This window comes from Myotis nattereri (assembly GCF_964212035.1).
Source record: "Myotis nattereri genome assembly, chromosome: X".
NCBI lineage: Eukaryota > Metazoa > Chordata > Mammalia > Chiroptera > Vespertilionidae > Myotis > Myotis nattereri.
Genome location: NC_138078.1, coordinates 96,735,418 through 96,758,622, shown reverse-complemented (window position 1 = coordinate 96,758,622; position 23,205 = coordinate 96,735,418). Strand labels below are relative to the sequence as shown.

General features: G+C 44.9%; 1 protein-coding gene across 1 annotated transcript in view; it reads right to left on the bottom strand.

The window, feature by feature from the left end:
• LOC308536251 (RPA-related protein RADX-like) overlaps positions 1-23,205 on the bottom strand; it is a 57,505-nt gene that overhangs the window by 8,761 nt on the left and 25,539 nt on the right. The window contains exons 11-12 of the mRNA XM_081115350.1: positions 13,781-13,854; positions 774-1,064 (exon numbers count right to left, since the gene is read on the bottom strand). Of these exons, the coding sequence (XP_080971476.1) occupies positions 774-1,064; positions 13,781-13,854 (365 nt within the window). The remainder of the gene's footprint in view (positions 1-773; positions 1,065-13,780; positions 13,855-23,205) is intronic.

The window sequence follows — 23,205 nt, the reverse complement described above, 5'->3', positions numbered from 1 at the left end:
TTCATTTGCCAATGATTTTTCCTTATTCTTTCATTTTAAGGTAACAAGATCTTTCTTTAAAACACAAATAGAAATAAAATGTTTTCCTTGACTGAGATTAGCTCATGTTGGCTAAAATTTTATAATAGAAATATTTTTGTGTACATTTTCACTCATTAAAAACAAACTTAAAAATAAATATACAAAAATATATTGGTTCCTTTACAATTTTATAAGTTCTGTAGCTACTTCTCTATTTTCAACAACCTGAGGAAATTACCTTATTTCCCTTATCAGACAGGGGATGTTTATTCAGTAGTTTCTTTCTGTTCAACCTGTGTTACTTGAGAATTTTATTTTCTTCAGGGCTAAACAGACTCCTGTTTATAGGAGCATCTATTGATTACTACCCTTTTCTCTTTAACCTACATTTTACCTTTCGATGGTTCAGATGCTCTGAGTAAGAGACAGAGAATATGGGTAAGAAAGTGGTGCCTAACAGAGAACAGAATCCGTTTTAGAAGTAGTCAGTCTGGGATGAGGAAAGTTCCCTAGGTTCCCAATCTTTTTCCCCCAAATACTTTCCAAAGACTTGCAATGTTTAAGAGCCCACAGTTAGAGCTTAATGTATTCTAGAAGTAGTGCTCTACTCCTTTGGTTTGAACCAAACAAGAGCACTCTTTGAGCTTAATTTTTTTTGTGAGGGCACTTAATTTTTTTTGAAGCAAAATACTATCATCTATATTGAAAATATGTTAAATGAATATATCCAAAGGGAAAAACTGTTGACTTACCAAGGATGGTTACTTTAAAATGTCCAAGACTTTGGGCACTCTTAAAATCACTAAGTTTTGGGGGCCTTTCTTCTGGTGCTATGTATTTTGCAGGCTGACAATTATACTGCTGAATAAGAAAATTTTTGTGTTCGAAATTAAATTTCCGTGGAATACTTTCAGGATAAACAAATCCGTAACGTAGGTGCTCTCTTAAGCCAAACTGTTTCTCTCTCCACAGCTGACTTTCCCATATATGAGTTAGAGTTTTTCTGGCTTTCCATTTAATACCAGTGCTTGCACTTTCTCTACCTGTTAAAGACACAATAAAATAAACACAATTGACCTATAAATTAACCAAATCAAGCCATTTTCTACCAAAAAAAAGCAGATTAAAGAGAAATAGTTAACTTTAAAAATCTAACAACCACCTACAAAATGCAGATTGAATATCTAAAAGATATTTATTAAAGTGAGGAAAGAACAAAATTCACTTTCTAAATAAACTTTTACTCTAAAGTATTAAAAAGTAATATTGTTTTCTTTGCTAATGGCTTTATGGAGATTTGTTAATTATCTTCTTTATACTTTTTCTGTATTTTCTAAATGTTCATAAATAAACATATATTCCTTTTATATTCAGTGACAAGTTCAAGGTAAAACAAATTCGTGAGATTAATAACCTTTAGAGATGGGACCACCGCTCACTATTGGTGGAATTTAAGATTAAAACAATATTTTGTTCATCTTTGCTGAACAAAAAGTAGCCTGAACAAATACAAGACAGTCTTTTTCTCGGATATAACTCTCCTTCAAAAGGACCATTTATTTATGACACCTGTTTCAGATATAACTGACATATGGAAAACAGGAGGGAACTAAATTGAGATAAAAGATTGCTTCAATTCTGGATTGTTCTCTAACATCAAGTTAATTTATCATTTATGTACAGTTTGTCTAACACAGTTTCTAAGGCAGAATATAATACCTCCCCCACACATTATGACATTCATTCATTCAGCAAATAATTATTAAATACCTATTATGTACTAGACACTGTCCTAAGGAATTTTGTGAAATACGATTTTAATTGAATAATATACCCTGGAAACTGAAAATATTTGGTATAATCAGAAAAAAATAGATTTTGGAACAAGACCCTCATGTTGTCAGTTCTGCTAGCTGAGGAAAGCTGACAACAACTCTGTTTCAAAGTTTACCATGGCTGCTGAATTGCTTCCATGTAGGCTGCTTATGCCTTGCTATTCATTATTACCCTAGCGTTAAAAAACACACACAACAACAACCTTGATGAGGCAGAAAAGAGCATCAACAGTAAGGTTTCAATTTGATTGATGTACGACCGCTACCCTTCCCATTGGCTAATCAGGGCAATATGCAAATTAACTGCCAGCCAAGATGGTGGCCGGCAGCCAGGCAGCTTGAAACTCACATGAGGCATGCTTGCTTCAGTGACGGAGCACTCCAACGTTCCCCGCCTGCCTCTGAAGGCCTCTGAGCTGCAAGCAACTATGTAACAAACATAGAAGCTAAACAAAACCCCAGAAACCTGCCAGGCTTCAGCCAGCAGGATCGCAACATTGTAAGCAAAGGCCAGAAACCTACTTTCAGCAGCGGAGGCCTAAGAGCCGGAGCCAAGCCTCAAAGGTAAAGCTGGCCCAGAATAAAAAAGAAAAAAAGAAAAAAAGGAGCGGTTGGGAGCTTCAGTCACCCCCAGCCTGAAAACAGCCCTCAGCTCCTCACCCAGACTGGCCAGGCACCCCAGTGGGGACCCCCACCCTGAAGGGTGTGTGACCAGCTGCAAACAGCCATCAACCCCTCACCCAGGCTGGCCAGGCACCCCAGTGGGGACCCCCACCCTGAAGGGTGTGTGACCAGCTGCAAACAGCCATCAACCCCTCACCCAGGCTGGCCAGGCACCCCAGTGGGTACCCCCACCCTGATCCAGGACACCCTTCAGGGCAAACCAGCCAGCCCCACTCATGCACCAGGCCTCTACCCTATATAGTAAAAGGGTAATATGCCTCCCAGCACCGGGATCAGTGGAGCCGCGAGGCCTCCCAGCACCGGGATCAGCGTGACAGGGGGCAGCGCCCAAACCCCCTGATCGCCCTGCGGCTCTGTGTGTGACAGGGTCTGGCGCCCCAAACCCCTGATCAGCCCTGCTCTGTGTGTGACAGGGTGCGGTGCCCCAACCCCCCACCCCTCATGGGCCCTTCTCTGTGTGTGATGGGGTAGAGCCATAACCTCCCCATCGGCCCTGCCCTGAGTGTGAGAGTGGCGGCACCCCAACCCCCTGATCGGCCCTGCTCTGTGGGTGATAGAGGGTGGCACCCCAACCCCCTGATGGGCCCTGCTCTGTGAGTGACAGGGGGTGGCACTGCAACCTCCCCATCGACCCTGCCTTGAGTGTGACAGGGGATGGTACCCCAACCCCCCAATCGGCCCTACCCTGAGCGTTACTGAGGGTGGAATCACAACCTCCCGATTGCCCTGCTCTGTGTATGACAGGGGGCAGCGCCCCAACTCCACAATCGGCCCTGCTCTGAGCCCGACCAGGGGCTGCACCTAGGGTTTGGGCCTGCCCTCTGCCACCCGGGAGCAGGCCTAAGCCAGCAGGTCGTTATCTCCCGAGGGGTCCCAGACTGCGAGAGGGCACAGGCTGGGCTGAGGAACCCCCCTCCCCGCCAAGTGCACAAATTTTTGTCCACCGGGCCTCTAGTACTACTTTTCCTTACTAACTTTATTCCATATTCTTAGACTACTTTTTGGGTTACTTTTTAAAAAAATATTTGTATTGATTTCAGAGAGGAAGGGAGAAGGAGAAAGAGAGAGATAGAAACATCAATGATGGGAGTGAATCATTGATAGGCTGCCTCCTGCACACCCCTGACTAGGGATAGAGCCTGCAACCAGGGCATGTGCCCTTGACTGGAATCGAACTCGGGACCCTTCATTCGGCAGATCAATGCTCTATCCACTGAGCCAAATCAGCTACTTTTTGGTTTCTTAAAACTCACAAGAGACTTACTAAAATTTTATTACAAGGTAAAATACTAGATTAAATTATAATAAAAGATGAAGAAGATGAATATATACTTCTAACCAGGAATTTAAAATACTGAAATATTCCAAGACTCTTTAAACTCAAAATTCAGTTGATGAATTCATTTAACATCTCATAAAATGCTTGACAACAAAAATAATAAAATATTTAATCACACATGAAAAGGAAAGGAATCAATCAATGCCAACAGAAAAACTCAGTTAATAGTATTAGACTAAACTGAGAATTGGGCAATGATTTAATATTTTTACTTTCTAGAAATAAATCTCCCCTCCCCAAACTAATAAGTACATAATTAGAGCAGCAATAAGTAGCTACGACAATGTTCCAAGTTATATTGTGTGTTCATGATTGACTTGTTAAAAAATATAGCATGCAAAGAACAAGTTATAGGTTATTTCAATTTTTAAAATTGAATAATTACATTTACCTTATAAAAAATCCTGTGGTTGACCCTGGCAGGAATAACTCAAAATATTTTCTATGCCTATTTTCTTTTTTTAAAAATATATTTTATTGGTTTTTTACAGAGAGGAAAGGAGAGGGATAGAGAGTTAGAAACATCGATGGGAGAGAAACATCGATCAGCTGCCTCCCGCACACCCCCCACTAGGGATGTGCCCGCAACCAAGACACATGCCCTTGACCGGAATCGAACCTAGGACCCTTCAGTCCGCAGGCCAACGCTCTATCCAGTGAGCCAAACCGGTCAGGGCTATGCCTATTTTCTTTTTGTAGTGTTAATATTAAGGACTGGCAAGGTACAAATATTTATAGTAAGAATTCCTCTGAAAAATCATGCTTTTTATTTTTTAACTAGAGGCCCGGTGCACAAAAATTTGTGCACTCAGGTGGGTCCCTCAGCCCGCCCTGTGCCCTCTCGCAATCTGGGGCCCCTTGGGGGCCCCTTCCCCTGGCTGCTGGCACCAGTTTTTCTCCGGCGCCTGGAACCCAGGCCTTCGCTCTTCGCCGGGAGGGGCCCGCACAGTGGGCGAGGGCCTTAGCTCTTTTAAAAATACTTCTGAATGTTTGGTAAATAACCCTGTAGGAATCTACTTTCTGAAACATGTTGGTTGTTAAGGGCTGATTTGGGTAATCAACAAAATGTATGTTAAAACCCTAATTCCCAGAACCTCAGAATGTACCTGTATATAGAGATAAGATCTTTAAAGAGGGGATTACATTAAATGGAGGCAGTTCCAGTGGGACCCTTAGCCCATCTCACTGAAGTCCTTATCAGAAGAGGAATGTTGGGGTCCTGCCTCAGCAGATCCAGGGGTTCCCAAAGGTGTGGATGGAGTCGGCGAAGAAGGAATGACACAGAGGCAGCGTTCAGGTGATCATCATAGCCAGGTTCTCTTTTTATTGTCCAGTGACATCTATATTTATACTATTTGATCCTATAAGCATGCCTCTATAAGCTTTTTTTTTGCCGAGGAGAGCATGGGGTCCATTTACTGGGGGGTCAGTCAAAGGGGGAGCTGGCTAGGGTGGGGTAGGGCAGCTACTTGTCTGGCCCCCGAGAAACCCAACTTGAGTCCAGAGCCTCGACTGCTTTGAAGCCAAAGTCTTCCTCCACCTTTATCTGCACAGGGGCCAGCTCCAGAGTCAGCGGGACTCCTGCCAAAGCCCCCTTCTGGTGGCACTCGCCGCCTCTTCCAACTGCTGGGCCCCTCGCCAGGGGCCGGGCTGCTGGCTTCTGTGGGCACTGGCGTCCTCCTGGGCGGGGACAGCCCCTCTTTCTCTGGAGGCTCGTTCTCAGCCTTGCCTGGGGTGGGGGCGTCTGTGCCCTGGCTGCCCTCGTCCTCCAGTAAGATGGTGAACTGGCTGGCCCGGTCTTAAGCTCGCTCTCCAGTATGTGACCACCTTCAGCGGAGGCATCGCCAGCTCCCAGCTGGGAAGTGCTGACAACTCCTCAAAGCCCACGGCTGCCATGGACCCCTCTCTCTGCTCCAGCTCCATTTCTCCCTGGCTCCTGGCGCAGAACTTCCAACCTTGCAAGCCTCTAGTTTAAAGTGGCTTGCAAAACTACAGCCCATCGGATTTCACAGCCAGGCACCCAGGCCTGGCTGCTAAGCCCCCTGGGAGTTGTAGTTCTCTATTTCCGGCTTGCCTCCCTCGCCCCACCCCCAGCCCAGTCCCAACTGAAAGGCCCTGCTGGCTGGTCTAACCCTGTGGCCAGGCATCTGAGTCACCTGGGGTCTTTATTCCTGTCCCGAAACCATGCCATCTGACCATGGAGACTCTCCTCTTGGGAAGCCCCTGGGTCGCCTTCGGGGTCTCCTCAGCCCAGGCACTGGAGTGGGTGCCCCAGCAGCAAGGCAGCCCTGGTGCCTGGGTCTACTTCTGGGTCTCCTGCTGGGGCCTGGCGGCGTCGCCCCTGGGTTCCAGCTGGTGTCCCCAGGCAGCTATGCAGCCTGGCCTCTGGCCCTGCCTCTGGGTGTTCTTCCATCACTGGTGATCAGTGATCTGAGAAGCCAGGCGGGGCAGGGAAGAGGCAGACATCCGCCTCTTCCCTGCCCCACCCAGCTTCTCTGATTACGAACCCCGAAAAGGCGGCCAGGTTCTCCTATCACAGAAGCCTGCAAAGGCGGCCTGGCTTCGCCAAGCAAAGGCAGCTGGGTTCTCTGGCCCTTGGCTGCCACCTGGGTTTCCCATTGCAGTCAGCAGCAAGTGGCTTCTTCCCTCCTTCCCCTTTCACCTCCCAGCATTGCACCTATGTATGCAAATTAACTGCCATCTTTGTTGGCGGTTAACCACCATCTTGGCTGGCAGTTAATTTGCATATCGCCCTGATCAGCCAATGGGAAGGGTAGCGGTCGTACGCTAATTACCATGTTTCTCTTTTATTAGATAGGATTTAGTAACTTGGACTGTAATTACCTATCCCAATTATATGTTCATAATCAACACAAATGTGTACAAATTTAATAAAAGAGGTATTTGTAGACACTGGTTATCAACAGCAATATATATATATTTTTTATTTTATTGCTTACAGTCTCACAAAGGGTATTACATATGTGTCCCTTTTTTTCCCCCGCCCCTGACAAACCCCTGGCCTCCCCTACCCCCCAGTGTCTTATGTCCATTGGTTATGCTTATATGCATGCATACAAGTCCTTTGGTTGATCTCTTACCCCCCTCCCTCCTGCCCCCCACCCCTCCCCGGCCTTCCCGCTGCAGTTTGACAATCTGTTTGAGGCTGCTCTGCCTCTGTATCTATTATTGTTCAAAAGTTTATAATGGTCTCTATTATCCATGAATGAGTGAGATCATGTGGTATTTTTCCTTCATTGACTGGCTTATTTCACTTAGCATAATGCTCTCCAGTTCCATCCATGCCATTGCAAATGGTAAGAGTTCCTTCTTTTTTACAACAGCAGCAATATTTTAAAGGTAATAATTAGGAAGCAGACCAAATACATCTAGAGTTCAGGTTTTTCTAAAAATAACATTATGGACTAGAATTCTTTTATTTTTAGCTTGAATACTGTTAAAATTTCCATGAGAAACACATTATTTTTTTAATGCTTTTATAGATTTTAGAGAGAGAGGAAGAGAGAGGGATAGATAGGTAGATAAAAACATTGATGAGAGAGAAACATCTATCAGTTGCCTCCTGTATGCCTTCTCCTGGAGATTGAGCCTTCCTGACTGGGAATCAAACAGGTGACCTCTTGGTTCGTGGGTTGACACTCAACCACAGAGCAAAATAGGCCAGGCCACATTATGTTTTTAAGCCTAATGCATGATTACAAGACAGGTTAATTATCTAAAATAATTATACTTTTGTGTAAATATATACGATTATATAATGTAATTATAATGATCACTATTATTGTAATGATTCATTTTACCCTTCTTTCTGTTGAGAACAAATTCATAGTTAAGTGAGGAAAATATTCAGGGGAAGACCACATTTAGGTTGTGAGGTAAAAAAGGACACAGTATAAATGATTGCATGTAGGAATGGTGACTGTTTTTAATTCATAAAACCTACTCTGAGGATGTCATTATGTAAATAAGAGTTATAGGCATAGGTGTATGGACGCATGGGAGAAGGAGAAGAACTATTTTCATTTCCTCTTCCTCTCTTGGTTCAACTGACTTCACCCTGGAACAAGATCTATAAGGCTAGAAAAGAATAAGATAGTCTAGTCCAGCTGTGGGCAAACTACGGCCCGCGGGCCGGATCCGGCCAGTTTGAAATGAATAAAACTAAAAAAAAAAAAAAAGACCGTACCCTCTTATGTAATGATGTTTACTTTGAATTTATATGAGTTCACACAAAAACTCCATCCATGCTTTTGTTATGGCCCTCCGGTTCAGTTTAAGAACCCACTGTGGCCCTTGAGTCAAAGAGTTTGCCCACCCCTGGTCTAGTCAGTGATAAGTTCTATAATTAGTAGCAAATATATAACAGACTTTTTAAAGAGTTGTGTAAGTCAGAGGTTACCTGCAATGTCTTGTATTTCAGTAGCACTGTTATTGTTTATTGTTAATGTTCAATGTATGTTTTATCTATTTATCTAAGTTATCAGATATAAGTGATAAAATGTTCAACTTTGTAGCCTTAAAAAAACCCAGCACTATAAGTCCACACTCACAAACTAATTATATATTCACAAACAAGTGTCTTTTGCATAGTAATTTCCAAAACTATTATGAAACACTAGAGGCCCGGTGTACAAAAATTTGTGCACTCGGGGCGGGGGGTCCCTCAGCCTGGCCTGTGACCTCTCACAGTCTGGGACCCCTCAGGGGATGTCCACCTGCTGGCTTAGGCCCGCTCCCTGGGGGATTGTGCCTAAGCTGGCAGGCAGACATCACTCTGGCAGCCCAGGAGCCCTTGGGGGATGTCAACTTGCCAGCGAGGAGCAGGCCTGAGCTGCAGTCAGACATCCATAGCACTGCTGAGGAGGCGGGAGAGGCTCCCACCACCACCGCTGTACTGGCAGCCATCAACCTGGCTTGTGGTTGAGCAGAGCTCCCCCTGTGGGAGCGCACTGACCACCAGGGGGCAGCTCCTGCATTGAGCGTCTGCCCCCTGGTGGTCAGTGTGTGTCATAGTGACCAGTCATTCCCAGTGGTTCTGCTGTTAGGGTCAATTTGCATATTACCCTTTTATTATATAGAATAGAGGCCTGGTGCATGGGTGGGGGGAGGCTGGATTGCCGTGAAGGGTGTCCCAGATCAGGGTGGGGGTCCCGCTGGGGTGCCTGACCAGCCTGGGTGAGGGGCTGAGGGCCACTTTCAGGCTGGCCACACCCCCTTTAGGGAGGAGGTCCCCTCTGGGGTTCCTGGCCAGCCAGGGTGAGGGGCTGATGGCTGTTTGCAGGCTGGCCACAGCCCCTTCAGGGTGGGGGTCCCCACTGGGTTGCCTGGGCAGCCTGGGTGAGGGGCTGAGGTCCATTTTAAGGCTGGCCACCCCCCCATTCAGGGTCGGGGGTCCTGCTGGGGTGCCTGGCCAGTCTGGGTGAGGGGATGATGGCTGTCTGCAGGCTGGCCATGGCCCCCAGCCACCCAAGTCCCTGGTGGAGGCTGGCTGGAAGTAGGTATCTGGGATTTATTTATCTTCTATAATTGAAACTTTGTTGCCTTGATCGGAGGCCACAGCTGGCCAGGGCAGGCGGATGCTTGGCTTCCTGCATCGCCGGGGCAACCAAGCCTCCTGCTTGCTCCAGCTCTGTGGCTACCGGCCGCCATCTTGGTTGGTTTAATTTGCACATAGTCACTCTGATTGGCTGGTGGGCGTGGCTTAGGGCATATTCGAGGTGTGGTCAATTTGCATGTTTCTCTTCTATTAGATTAGATAGTTCGGAATACATTAGTAACCATGTTAACACACATAAAACTAATTCATTCATTCAAATTGCAATATAGTAAACAAATGGGACTACATCAAACTCAAAAGCTGCACAGAAAAGGAAACCATCAACAAGATGAAAATTCAAGCTATTGAATAGGAGAAAATAATTGCAAATCATATGAGGGGTTAACGTCCAAAATATCTAAATAACTTATTCAACTTAATAGCAAACCCTCCCCCCAAAACAATCTGATTTAAAAATGGACAGAGGATCTGAACGGACATTTTTCCAAAGAAGACATACATATGGCCAACAGGTACATAGAAAGGGTCTCAACATCACTAATCATCATGGAAATGCACATGAAAAACATAATGAGATATCACCTCACACTTAGAATCGCTATTATAAGAAATACAAGAAATTACAAGTGTTGTTGAGGATGTAGAGAAAAGGGAATCCTTGCACACTGTTGGTGGGAATGTAAATTGGTGCAGGGTCCTCAGAAAAGTAAAAACAGAACTACTGCATGATTCAGCAAATCCACTTCTGGGTATTACTCCAAAGAAAACAAAAACACTAACTTGAAAAGGTAGGTGCACCTCTATGTCTATTGTGGCATTATTTACAACTAGTGGCCAGTGCATGAAATTTGTGCATGGGTAGTGTCCCAAGGCCTGGCCGGTGATAATCAATAATTTGAAGATATTATTCTATTGTCTAAGGCATCTATTATTGCTGATAAGAAATCTTCCAACCTAATTATATTTCATTTGTAAAAAATATATAGTTTCTTTCTGATAGTTTTTTAAGATATTTACTATCTTTGATTCTTTGCACTTCACCATGATATGTTTGGGTATAGATTTATTTAATATTTCTGCTCAGAATTCACTGACCCTTTAATCTAATGATTCATATGTATCTTTAATTTTGAAAAAGTACCTCTCCAAATATTGCTTCTTCCTGATTATCCATATTCTGTCCTCCTGAAAATTTTATTTGATATAAATTGGACCTTCTCACCCTATGCACCACATCTCTCAACTTCTTTCTTACTTTCCCAATCCCTTTTATGATTTCCTCTGTAGCTATCTTCCAAATGCATCAATTATCTTTTTATCTGAATCCACTTACTCTTCAACCCATCCTGTATAATAAAAGCCTAATATGTTAAGTGGCCAGTCGGCCGGTCAGCTGTTCAACCAATCAAAGCATAATATGCTAATGATATGCTATGACTGCTCAACTGCTTGCTATGACATGCACTGACCACCAGGGGGCAGACAGTCAACGAGTTGCTATAATGTGCACTGATCACCAGGGGGCAGATGTTCGACCAGTAGGTTAGTTTGTTGCTGGCTGGGGTCCCGCCGATCAGGACTGAGTGAGATGGGCTGGACATGCCCTGGAGCCCTCTTGAGGTCCCTCCCCAGCTGGCCAACTTCCCGCATCCCTCCCTGGCCCCAATCATGCACCAGTGGAGTCTCTCAGCCTGGCCTGTGTCCTTTCACAATCTGGGACCCCTCAGAGGATGTTGGAGAGCCGGTTTTGGCTCGATCCCCCAGGCCAGGCTGAGGGATCCCACTGGTGCATGAATTTGTGCACCGGGCCTCTAGTCACATATATAGTTGTCTTGGGATTCCAATATGCCAGTTCTTTTTCATATTGATCAGTTCCTGACTTATGATTTCTATTCATTTAACCTTTTAAACACATTTATTTAAAGTGCCCTTCTAATTAATCTACTATTTCTAGTTTTTGAGGTATAAAATATCCCACATAGTACATCTAGTCACATTGTCTCAAAGTAGTTCATTTCCTTGGGAAGTCTGTAATTTTTTAAACTATGAATTCATTTTCTATAGACGTTTTCCAAGGGAGTCTCAAATGCTATCTAATCTAATAATAGACAAACATGGTAATTGACCGTACCTTCGCTATGCCGCCCATTGGCGAATCAGTGCGATATGCAAATTAACCGCCAAAAGGTGGCAGCTAATTTGCATACTGCAGGCAGGGCGGGCCAGTACATGCCGCCATCTGGGCCCCCATGTGCCGCCTAAGCCCCGCCCCCAGCCGGGACCCCCATGTGCAGCCCTGGATGGGCAGAACCCCCTCTACCTCTGGCCATCACCACACTGTTGTATGTGTTCCCATGTTAAAGGGCCCCCAGCGGGGACCCCTGTGTGTAGCCCTGGGCAGAGGGGCTTGGCAGAGCAAATGGGCCGCCTAAGCCCCACCCCCATCCGGGACCCCCATGTGCGGCCCTGGGCAGGTGGGACCCCCGTCTGCGGCCCTGGGGTGGCGGGGCTTGGTGGAGTGAACGCGCCGCCTAAGCCCCACCCCCATCCGGGACCCCCGTGTGCAGCCCTGGGCAGACGGGACCCCCATCTGTGGGCCTGGGTGGAGGGGCTTGGCAGCGCAATCGGCCCGAGGAAGCCCTATTCTTGCAGGAATCCTCCTACAATGGGCTTCTAGTCCTATATAATAAAAGCCTAATATGCTAAGTGTCCGACAGTTCAACCCGTCACTGTGATGTGTACTGACCACCAGGGGGCAGATGCTCTGACCAGTAGGTTAGCTTGCTGCTGGGGTCCGACCGATCGGGACTGGGCGAGTCGGGCTGGACACACCCTGGAGCCCTCTGGTAGTCCCTCCCTGGCCCTGATCATGCACCCGTGGGGTCACTCGGCCTGGCCTGTGCCCTCTCACAATCCAGGACCCCTCTGGGGATGTCGCAGAGCCAGTTTCAGCCCGATCCCCACAGGCCAGGCTGAGGGAACCCACCAGTGCACGAATCTGTGCACTGAGCCACTAGTAAGCCTCCCATTAAGACAGTTTCACATTCACCTTTGTCAAGACCTTAGGGGTTTCATTGATTTTGGATCAGATATTAGTGTTAATTCTTTAGCACAGTTTCTTCATCATTTCAGTCATCTGAACTGTGACCATACTTACATACTGCAGAGTCCTGGGATTCCAAATTTTCCCCACTCATTGTCCAGGGGATACAGGGAGCTTTTTAATACTTTCCCAAGTTAAAGGGCATAATTTCATTGGTCATCCACAACCTTCCAACTTTATTTTAGTTCTAATTCACATAAAAGGAGGCATGTGGTCTGGACTTCCCTTTCCATGTTGTTTATATACTTCAATCTATAATCGTTTAGGCCTTCATCTACTTTTGAAATGCCCATTAGCAGTTTTAGTTTTAGCTCCTACTCACTACTAGTTTTAAATTCTTTTGTTTCTAGCACATAGGTGTTTTTCGTTCTTGTTTGAAGCTTGGTTATATATTTATATTATAATGATTTCCCTTTTATTTATGTTTATTGTGGGATATAGACTTCAGATACGTTTGTGCATTCTTTTTGTATTGTTGACACTATTACAGATGTCCCCCACTTGCTCCCCACCTTTACTCATCTCCACCCAACCCTTGCACCTCTACCTCTGGCCATCACCACACTGTTGTATGTGTCCACTGGTTATGAATATCTTTTGTGAATTCTTAATTTGCCAGAAGGACTAGAGGTCAATTCCCAAAATAAGAATAATTCAAAAAGCAAGAAGGACATAAAATGATAAAAAGTCTAGTCCAGAGAGATGACCCCATATAAAATCTGATTTAAACTAAATCACTCTAAGGTTATCTTTCCAGAACTAAATTACTTTACTAAATTACTTCAGAAATGAACCCCAAATTCAAAACAGTCAACCCAATAGCTAAGAAAGAAACTTTAACAATATTTTAAGCTTTACCTGTACTTATTGTCAAATTAAAATTAAACTTTCTACTTATTCTTCTGATAATTAAAAATAGTACATTTGAAGGTATATGCTACTAAAGAAGCAAACTGATAAGTATAAGTTTGTTCATATTTACTTTCACTTTGGTGATACCACAATATTGTTCTAAATTGGGACCAGTGTTTTTGACAAGGACCTATACTAATATAAATGAAAACCAGCAACAAAAATAACTAGCTATGTATCTTTTTAGAATACTTATATTATGCTAGTGGCAGGCATGGCACAAAAATGCAGAATCAAATAGTGACCTTTATATAACAGTGTTCCATAAATATTTCATTAATACTACTACTAATAATAAAGCAACATACGTTGGAAGATACTTGGTGTTTCTGGTATACTTTCTCTTGTTTGTGCAGAAGTTTCTGGCTGAGGTACAGGAACTCTACAAAAGATGAAATGAGAATAACCAATAGTTATAAAGAGACTTGAATAGAAAAATTAATTGGTCCACTCAGAATTTTTTCTAGTTCAATAAATTCAGAAAATATGTACGTTTATTTTCTTAAAATGATGCATTAAAATGTAAGAACAATACATTCAAATGATGAACAAATATCCATATACTGTATAACAATTCAAATGCTGCAATAGATTGAAATATTCTTTTAAGGATTATTCCACAAAAGGAAGTATTCAATTTTATTAAATATCAACTAAAGATAGCTATATACTTCATATGATAGGAATTTAAAAATTAGTTCTATGGCCTATTTTCATGTTTGCTTTGTTCAAATATTCTAGAAAAGTATTTGGCCTAACTCTCCAATATTTATGCTTTTCTTTCTGCCCCTTTTCCTTTGCTTAACTCTTATCCTTCAACATTTACCTCAGGCATTATCCTATATAATAGATGCCTAATATGCTAAGTGTCCAGTCATCCAGTGACTGATGGACTGTTCAATCAATCAAAGCATAATATGCTAATGATATGCTATGGTTGCTCAACCACTTGCTATGATGTGCATTGACCACCAGGGGGGAGATGCTCTGACCAGTAGGTTAGCTTGCTGCTGGGATCTGGCCGATCAGGACTGAGTGAGATGGGCCAGACATGCCCTGGAACCCTCTCTCGGCCCCTCCCTGGACCTGATCATGCACTGGTGGGGTCTCACGGTCTGGCCTCTGCCCTTTCACAATCCAGGACCCCTTGGGGGATGTCAGAGAGCTGGTTTTGGCCCGATACTGCAGGCCACTCCCTTTGGGAAGGCGCCAGACACAAGCTCATGGCTGGCGAGCACTGCTGTGGTGACAGGAGCCTCTCCCAATCGGGACTGATTAGGCATAAGCCCATGGCAGGTGCAGTGGGGCTGGGATGAGTGGGAGCGGCAGGTAGGAGCTGCAGTCAGTACTGGACTATGGGTTTTGGTCCAATCCCCACAGGCCACCCCGAGGGAGACCCCACTCATGCACGAATTTGTGTACCAGGCCTCTAGTTTCCTATAAGAAGCTATGCTTGATCTCTAGTCAAGGCTCACTGCTCCTTGTGTATGCTCTCATAGCACCATGAAAAAACTTCTATTATAGTATTCATCGCACTATATTAAAATCAGTTTATAGGTTTGTCTCTTCCACCTGATTCTCTTATAAGTTCTGCTTAAAGTGTTACAAAAGTATAAACTACATTTTATTTTTGTATCACCACATATTATCTTCTCACTAACTGTTTATTGAACTGAAATGAAATGAATGGAGGAAAGGGGAAGCATTTTATTTTGCAGCTGAGGAGAAGCCTGCTTTTATAAGGAAATATTTCCACCTTATGGGTTTTTAGCATATTTCTGCGATCAGATTTTTCTATTGTATTTCCAAAACTAAAAGCATGAAAATCAGAATTGTCATGTTGTAGAATGCCACATAATCAACTTCATATGATAGGAATTCATACTTCATATGATAGGAATTTAAAAATTAGTTCTATGGCCTCTTTTATAATGTCAAGTTATTAATGAACTAAAAAGAAGTCATTTTCATGAAAAAAGACCAATCCTATATAATAAAAGGTTAATATGCAAATTGGCCCCTCGAACAGGAGTTTGACTGGGAGTTTGACCAGGGGGTGGGGCTGGCTGGCCAACTGCCTGCAGCCCCTCCCCTCAGCTGGCCCTGTCCCAAATCACCACCCACCCCAATCGGTACAGGCCGGCCAGACCTCACCAATGCACAAATTCGTGCACTGGGCCTCTAGTCTACTTATATAAAAAACCATGGGTGGTGTCCATCACATCCAGAAGAACCGCCGCAACCAAGCAGAAGGAAATCAGTCCTGCAGGGGTTGTCTTGGAAACGGCTGCACCCTTTCACAAGCTGTTTCCTGTAAGGGCGGGGTTTGAGGCAGGAACGCACCCTGGGAGCATGGAGGCAGAACTTTCTAAAGTGTGCCGCATGCCAACATGGCCAGGGGTAAACCTGAGTGGGGGCGGCAGAAAGGCTTAGAAAAGACAGACAAGACAATGAAAGCCGGGTCTCGGTGGGATGCTGCTTCTCTGAGAGACAGCGACCATGCCCACAGCCATGCCTTTATTTTATAGCAGATGCTATGAGGCAAAGTAAGGGCGTGACCAAGATGTTTACAACATTCTCCTGGGTTTCAATCCTACCTAACAAAATGCACCTGAACTCTATCAAGCCCACATCACTCAGGCAAGTGGGGCCACGTGTTCGGTCCATAGGTTCAAGCTTACAACTACAGCTGTTGGCTATAATTGTGCTGGGAGGGTCCTGCCCTACAAGCTGGGACTGCACGTGGCAATGAGAGCATTGTGCCTGCTCATAAGTCAAAGGCTTGAACCTGTCCAAAACACTGTAGCGGTTCCCCACAATAAAGTTTTAATTCTGTTTCTTTGTTACTAATGTTGTGGCCCCACCCCATAACAAAGAAACAGCTTCTGGAGGATGAGGCCAAGGAATGAGGATTTTAAAAAGATTCCCAGGTGATTCTAATGTGCAGCCAAGGTTGAGAACCACTGCTATAGATAATATTAAAAATATATCTAAACGTGCAATTCTTTGTCCAAAAAATGAGCCTGTTCAAAAATTAAATGAAGAAAATTTGGATATCCTCGATGGAGATTTTCACACATATTTGAGTGATGATTCCATTGATTCCACAGATGATGCTGAAAAGCAAAATTTTCCCATCGAATTTCTTAATAGTATTGCTCCTTCGGGAATGCCGTGTCATAAATTAAAATTGAAAGTGGGTGCAATCATCATGCTATTGAGAAATCTCAATAGTAAATGTGGTCTTTGTAATGGTACCAGATTTATTATCAAAAGATTATGACCTAACATTATCAAAGCTGAAGTATTAATAGGATCTGCAGAGGGAGAGGCTGTTCTGGTTCCAAGAATTAATTTGTCCCCATCTGACACTGGCCTCCCTTTTAAATTGATTGGACGACAGTTTACCGTGAAGCCAGCATTTGTGATGACAGTTAATAAATCACAAGGACAGCCCTAACCGGTTTGGCTCAGTGAATAGAGCATCAGCCTGCGGACTCAAGGGTCCCTGGTTCGATTCTGGTCAAGGGCATGTACCTTGGTTGCGGGCACATCCCCAGTAGGGAGTGAGCAGGAGGCAGCTGATCAATGTTTCTCTCTCATGGATGTTTCTAACTCTCTATCCCTCTCCCTTCCTCTCTGTAAAAAAATCAATAAAATATATTAAAAAATAAAAATAAATAAATCACAAGGACAAACTCTAGACAAAGTAGGCATATTCCTACCTGAACTTGTTTTTGCACATGGTCAGTTATATGTTGCTTTCTCTCGACTTTGAAGAGCATGTGATGTTACAGTTAAAGTTCTAAATACTTCATCACAAGGAAAATTACTCAAGCACTCTGAAAGTGTTTTCACTCTTAATGTGGTGTACAGGGAGATATTAGAATAAGTTTAATCACTATCGAGTCATTGTTTGCATCACTGTTGTTTGTATATCATGTTTTTGTCGTTTTTATATCATGCCTCTGTTGTTATATCTTTTTGTTACTGTTTATTTATTAATAAATTTATATATTATTTTCATATACATTTTACTAATTTCCTTTCACCTCTCACACTTCTATTATAGAGAAAGGTACAATAGCAATATTAAAATATCTCTGCTAATTAATTCCCTTTTTAAAAAATATATACTTTATTGATTTTTTACAGAGAGGAAGGGAGAGGGATAGAGAGTTAGAAACATCGATGAGAGAGAAACATTGATCAGCTGCCTCCTGCACACTCCCCACTGGGGATGTGACTCCAACCAAGGTACATGCCCTTGACCGGAATCAAACCCATGACCCTTGATTCCGCAGGCCGATGGTCTATCCACTGAGCCAAACTGGTTAGGGCAATTAAATCCCTCTTAATGTGCACGAATTTTGTGCACCGAGCTACTAGTTTAACTATAAAACTCTAGCACATAAAAACATACTTTATAGTTGTAGTTTTAATTTTTCAATTTTTGAAATATGGTATTTCCAGAAATTAGTAAACTGAAAACATCAATTCAGAGAGAAATGTAAATAACTAAAAATAGTTAAATTACACATATTTTGAAATCCTTAAACAGCATGTATATACTTTTTAATACATGTGATTAAAAATAATATATTCATCTGAAATAAATTGGAAGTAATAGTTCCCAATGTGAAACAGTATAATGATATTGTACAGAATTTTACAAAGTGGTTTAAGAGGTTTTTCCTGGAATATGTAGTCTTTTATTTGTATGACTTAAATGTCTTAAAGGTGCTAAATGACAGAATGAAGTATAAAATGTCTATGGGTATCAACTGAGGAAATTGAAGAAAGAGAGATAAAAATAAAAAGATAAGAAATATTGAAGGATAACTGAGCACAGATAAGAAGGCAAAAAGAAGAGAAGATAAAGACACATATGATGGATACTGGCAAAATATTATAAAAATTATATCAAAGGCTATAAGTTGTACTCTAATCTTGCTCTTTTCACTAACATATTGACCTTAGATAAAAGTCATATAGATTCTATTATGTGTCAGTCCCTAATTTATATAACAGGATTATAATTAACATTATTATAATCTTATAAAGTATCTTTTATGCAAAGAAATTAAAAGTACTTAATATACATACACACATGCTTAATTACCATATTTTATCCTTTCTGAATCTCAAATTCTTAATCTACAAAATTGAGATAATTATCCTGTGCCTCCCTCACAGGGATGTTGAGCATCAAATGAGGTAATGGAAGTAATCTTATCAGTAGGATGAAATGAAGAAGTTTTAATGTCCCATTTATTATACTTGATTTCTCAGTGCTAACTTTTTGAATAAGTTGATGGATTTTTACACATTTTATCTAAAAGAGAGTACCATGCCCTGGCTAGCTTGGCTCAGTGGATAAAGCGTCGGCCTGCAGACTGAAGGGTCCTAGGTTTGATTCCTGGTCAAGGGCACCTGCCTGTGTTGAGGGCTTGGTCTCCAGTGTGGGGCGTGCGGGAGACAGCCAATCAATGAACCTCTCTCATCATTGATGTTTCTATCTCTCTCTCCCTCTCCCTTCCTCTTTGAAATCAATAAAAATATAATAAAAAAGAGAGAGTACCATGATTTACTATCATCCTATATAATAAAAGGGTAATATGCAAATTGACCCTAACAGCAGAACAACCAGGAATGACCAGTTGCTATGATGTACACTGACCACCAGGGAGCAGACACTTAATGCAGGCACTGCCCCCTGGTGGTCAGTGCGCTTCCACAGGAGAAGCACCTCTCAGCCAGAAGCCGGCTCATGGCTGGCCAGCACAGCAGTGGTGGCTGGAGCCTCTCCCGCCTCTGTGGCAGCACTAAGGATGTCCAACTAACAGCTTAGGCCTGCCAGAGGGATGTCTGACTGCCAGCTTAGGCCGGATCCCCCAGGGAGAGGGCCTAAGCCATCAGTCAGACATCCCCTGAGGGGTCCTGGACTGTGAGAGGGCGCAGGCCCAGCTGAGGGACACCCCCCATCCTCGAGTGCACAAATTTTCATGCACTGGGCCTCTAGTTTGGAATAAAATGTTGGTTTATACAAGCTCTTAAATGGTCATATTTACTATTATTGTACCATCAGAAGAAGACCAATAGGTGACCTAGACATTGGAGTTAGCAGGCCAGGATTTATTATTATTTTTTAAAAAATATATGTCTATTGATTCAGAGAGGAAGGTACAGGGAGAGAGAGATAGAAACATCCATGATGAGAGAAAACCACTGATTGGCCACCTCCTGCACACCCCACACTGGGGATCAAGCCCACAACCCGGGCATGTGCCCTGACTGGGAATTGAACCATGACCTCCTGGTTCACAGGTCGACGCTCAACCACTGAGCCCTGTAGGCTGGGCAGTAGGCCAGGATTTACAATACAATGATTAATATGTTCAAGAAACAGAGGGAAAGATGGACAAAACAGATACAGTCTCAAAAGAGAGGGCCTGGGAGAGAAAGAAACATCAATTGGTTGCCTCTTGCACTGGCCCCAACCAGGGTTGGGAAGCAAACCCACAATCCAGATACGTGACCTTGATGGAAATCTAACCCATGACTCTTCCATGGTTGGCCAACGCTCTAATGACTGAACCACACTGGTCAGGGCTCTTATTTTGTTAATATTGCCTCTTTTCCACAAAATTATTTTTTTCAATATTTTATTTTAATATTAATTCACATTGCTGCACGTAGCTGAAGTTCATTCATTTTTTGAATGTTTTTATTGCTTTTTGAGAGAGAAAGTAAGAGAAAGAGAGAAACATCGATGTGAAAGAGAAACATCTATCATTTATTTGCCTCCTGCACAAATTCTGATTAGGTATCAAATCCACAACCTGAGCATGTGCTCTGACTGGGAACAGAACTGATGACCTTTCAATACATGGGATGACATCCAACTGAGCCACACTGGCCAGGGCAAGTTTATTCATTTTCATTGCGTTGTAGTGCTCTCTTATATGAATATACCACGATTTATCCATTTCACTATTGATGGATAATGGATGGGTTCCTATAAATAGCTGTTAAGAATTCTATCTAATAAAAGAGAAACATGGTAATTGGCGTACGACTGCTACCCTTCCCATTGGCTAATCAGGGCGATATGCAAATTAACTGTCAGCCAAGATGGCGGCCGGCAGCCAGGCAGCTTGAAACTAACATGAGGCTTGCTTGCTTCAGTGACAGAGGAAACCAACGTTCCCCGCCTGCATTGCCGGCCTCTGAGCCTGCAGTTTGAAACATTTTAACAAATATATCTCAGAGCTGGAGTCAGAGCTGGAGTTATAGATTGTTTCGAACCGAAACAAACCAGATACCTACTTTCAGCAGTGGAGGCCTAAGAGCTGGAGCCTCAGAGCTAAAGCCGGCCCAGAATAAAAAAAAAAAAAAAAAAAAAACAACAGTAAAAAAGGAGTGGTTGGGAGCATCCCTCACCCGCCAGCCTAAAAACAGCCCTCAGCCCCTCACCCAGACTGGCCAGGCACCCCAGTTGGGACCCCCACCCTGAAGGGTGTATGACCAGCTGCAAACAGCCCTCAGCCCCTCACCCAGGCTGGCCAGGCACCCCAGTGGGGACCCCCACCCTGAAGGGTGTGTGACCAGCTGCAAACAGCCATCATCCCCTCACCCAGGCTGGCCAGGCACCCCAGTGGGGACCCCCACCCTGATCCAGGACACCCTTCAGGGCAAACCAGCCGGCCCCCAGATGTGTACCAGGCCTCTACCTTATATAGTAAAAGGGTAATATGCCTCCCAGCACCGGGATCAGTGTGACAGGTGGCAGCGCCCAAACCCCCTGATCGCCCTGCAGCTCTGTGTGTGACAGGGGGCGGGGCCACAACCTCCCTATCCGCCCCGCTCTGTTTGTGACATGGGAAGGCACCCCAACCTCCTGATCAGCCCTGCTCTGTGCCTGATACGGGGGAGCTCCCCAACCTCTGTTCGCCCTGCGGCTCTGTGTGATAGGGTGTGGTGCCCCAACCCCCTGATTGGCCCTGCTCTGTGGGTGATAGAGGGTGGTGCCCCAACACCCCCCCCCCACGGGCCCTGCTCTGTGTGTGATGGGTAGAGCCATAACCTCTCCATCGGCCCTGCCCTGAGTGTGAGAGTGGCGACGCCCCAACCCCCTGATCCGCCCTGCTCTGTGGGTGATAGAGGGCGGCGCCATAACCCCCCCCCCCCACGGGCCCTGCTCTGTGTGTGATGGGTAGAGCCATAACCTCTCCATCGGCCCTGCCCTGAGTGTGACCGTGGTGGCATCCCAACCCCCTGATCTGCCCTGCTCTGTGTGTGACAGAGGGCGGCGCCCCAACTCCCCTATCGGCCCTACTCTCTGAGTGACAGGGGGGAGCTCCTCAGCTAGCTGATGGGCCCTGCTCTGTGCGTGACAGTGGGGAGCTCCCCAACCCCCTCATCAACCCTGCTCCGTGCGTGACAGGGTAAGGAGCCCCAACCCCCCTGATGGGCCCTGCTCTGTGTGTGACAGGGGGCAGCGCCCCAACCCCCGGATTGGCCCTGCTCTGTGCGTGATAGGGGGTGGCGCCACAACCACCCCATCAACCCTACCTTGAGTGTGACAGGGGGCGGTGCCCCAACCCCCCAATCGGCCCTACGCTGAGCGTGACTGGGGGTGGCATCACAACCTCCCGATCCACCCTGCTCTGTGCATGACAGGGGGCGGCGCTCCAACACCCCAATCGACCCTGCTCTGAGCCCAACCAGGGGCTGCACCTAGGGATTGGGCCTGCCCTCTGCCACCCGAGAGCAGGCCTAAGCCAGCAGGGTGTTATCTTCCGAGGGGTCCCAGACTGTGAGAGGGCACAGGCCAGGCTGAGGGGCCCCCTCTTCCCCCCGAATGCACAAATTTTTGTGCACCAGGCCTCTAGTCTATATATAAAAAACCCTAATATGCAAATAGACTGAATGGCGGAACAACCAAACAACTGGTCGCTATGATGTGTGCTGACCACTAGGGCGCGTGCACACAGAACATGGTGGCCATTGGCCATGGCAGGATGGTGGAGCAGGTGAGCGGGAGCACCAGACAGGGGACCAGGGGCCATGGCAGGAGGGGCTGGGCAGGGTCATGGAGGATGGGCCAAGACCCGCCCCTGTGCCCACTGCAGCCTTGTGGCCCACAGTTCTTTTCAAGGTGCACAAATTTGTACACTGTGCCCCTAGTTTATATGTATAAAAGCCTATGCTTTTATACATAGGGTCGACCATTTGACCGGTCAACCAGGAGCTATAACGTGCACTGACCACCAGGGGGCAGGTGGTCAATGCAGAATCTGTCCCCTGGTGGTCAGTGTGCTCCCACAGCAGGAGTGCCACTCAGCTGACCAACGGGAGCCAGATACAGGGCTCACAGCTGGCCACCACAGCCCAGAGACCACAGCGAGCCTACCGAGCAGTGGTGGTGGCAGGCGCAGCGGGGCCAGGATGAACAGGAGCAGCAGGCAGGAACGGCAGGTAGTGTTGGACTGCTGGTTTCGGCCCAATCTCCGCAGGCCACACAGAGGGACCCCACTGGTGTATGAATCTGTGTACCGGGCCTCTAGTAATGTAATATTTTCATGAATACAGTGCATATGGACAAGAGTTTCTCAAGGATGTGCTTACTTTTTATTTTCAATTCGCTTAGCTGTCAAATTGGTTGGGGTTTTTTGGCATGAAAATACCATTGAAATACATGTCTTTGTTACATGCCATATAATAGCATGTC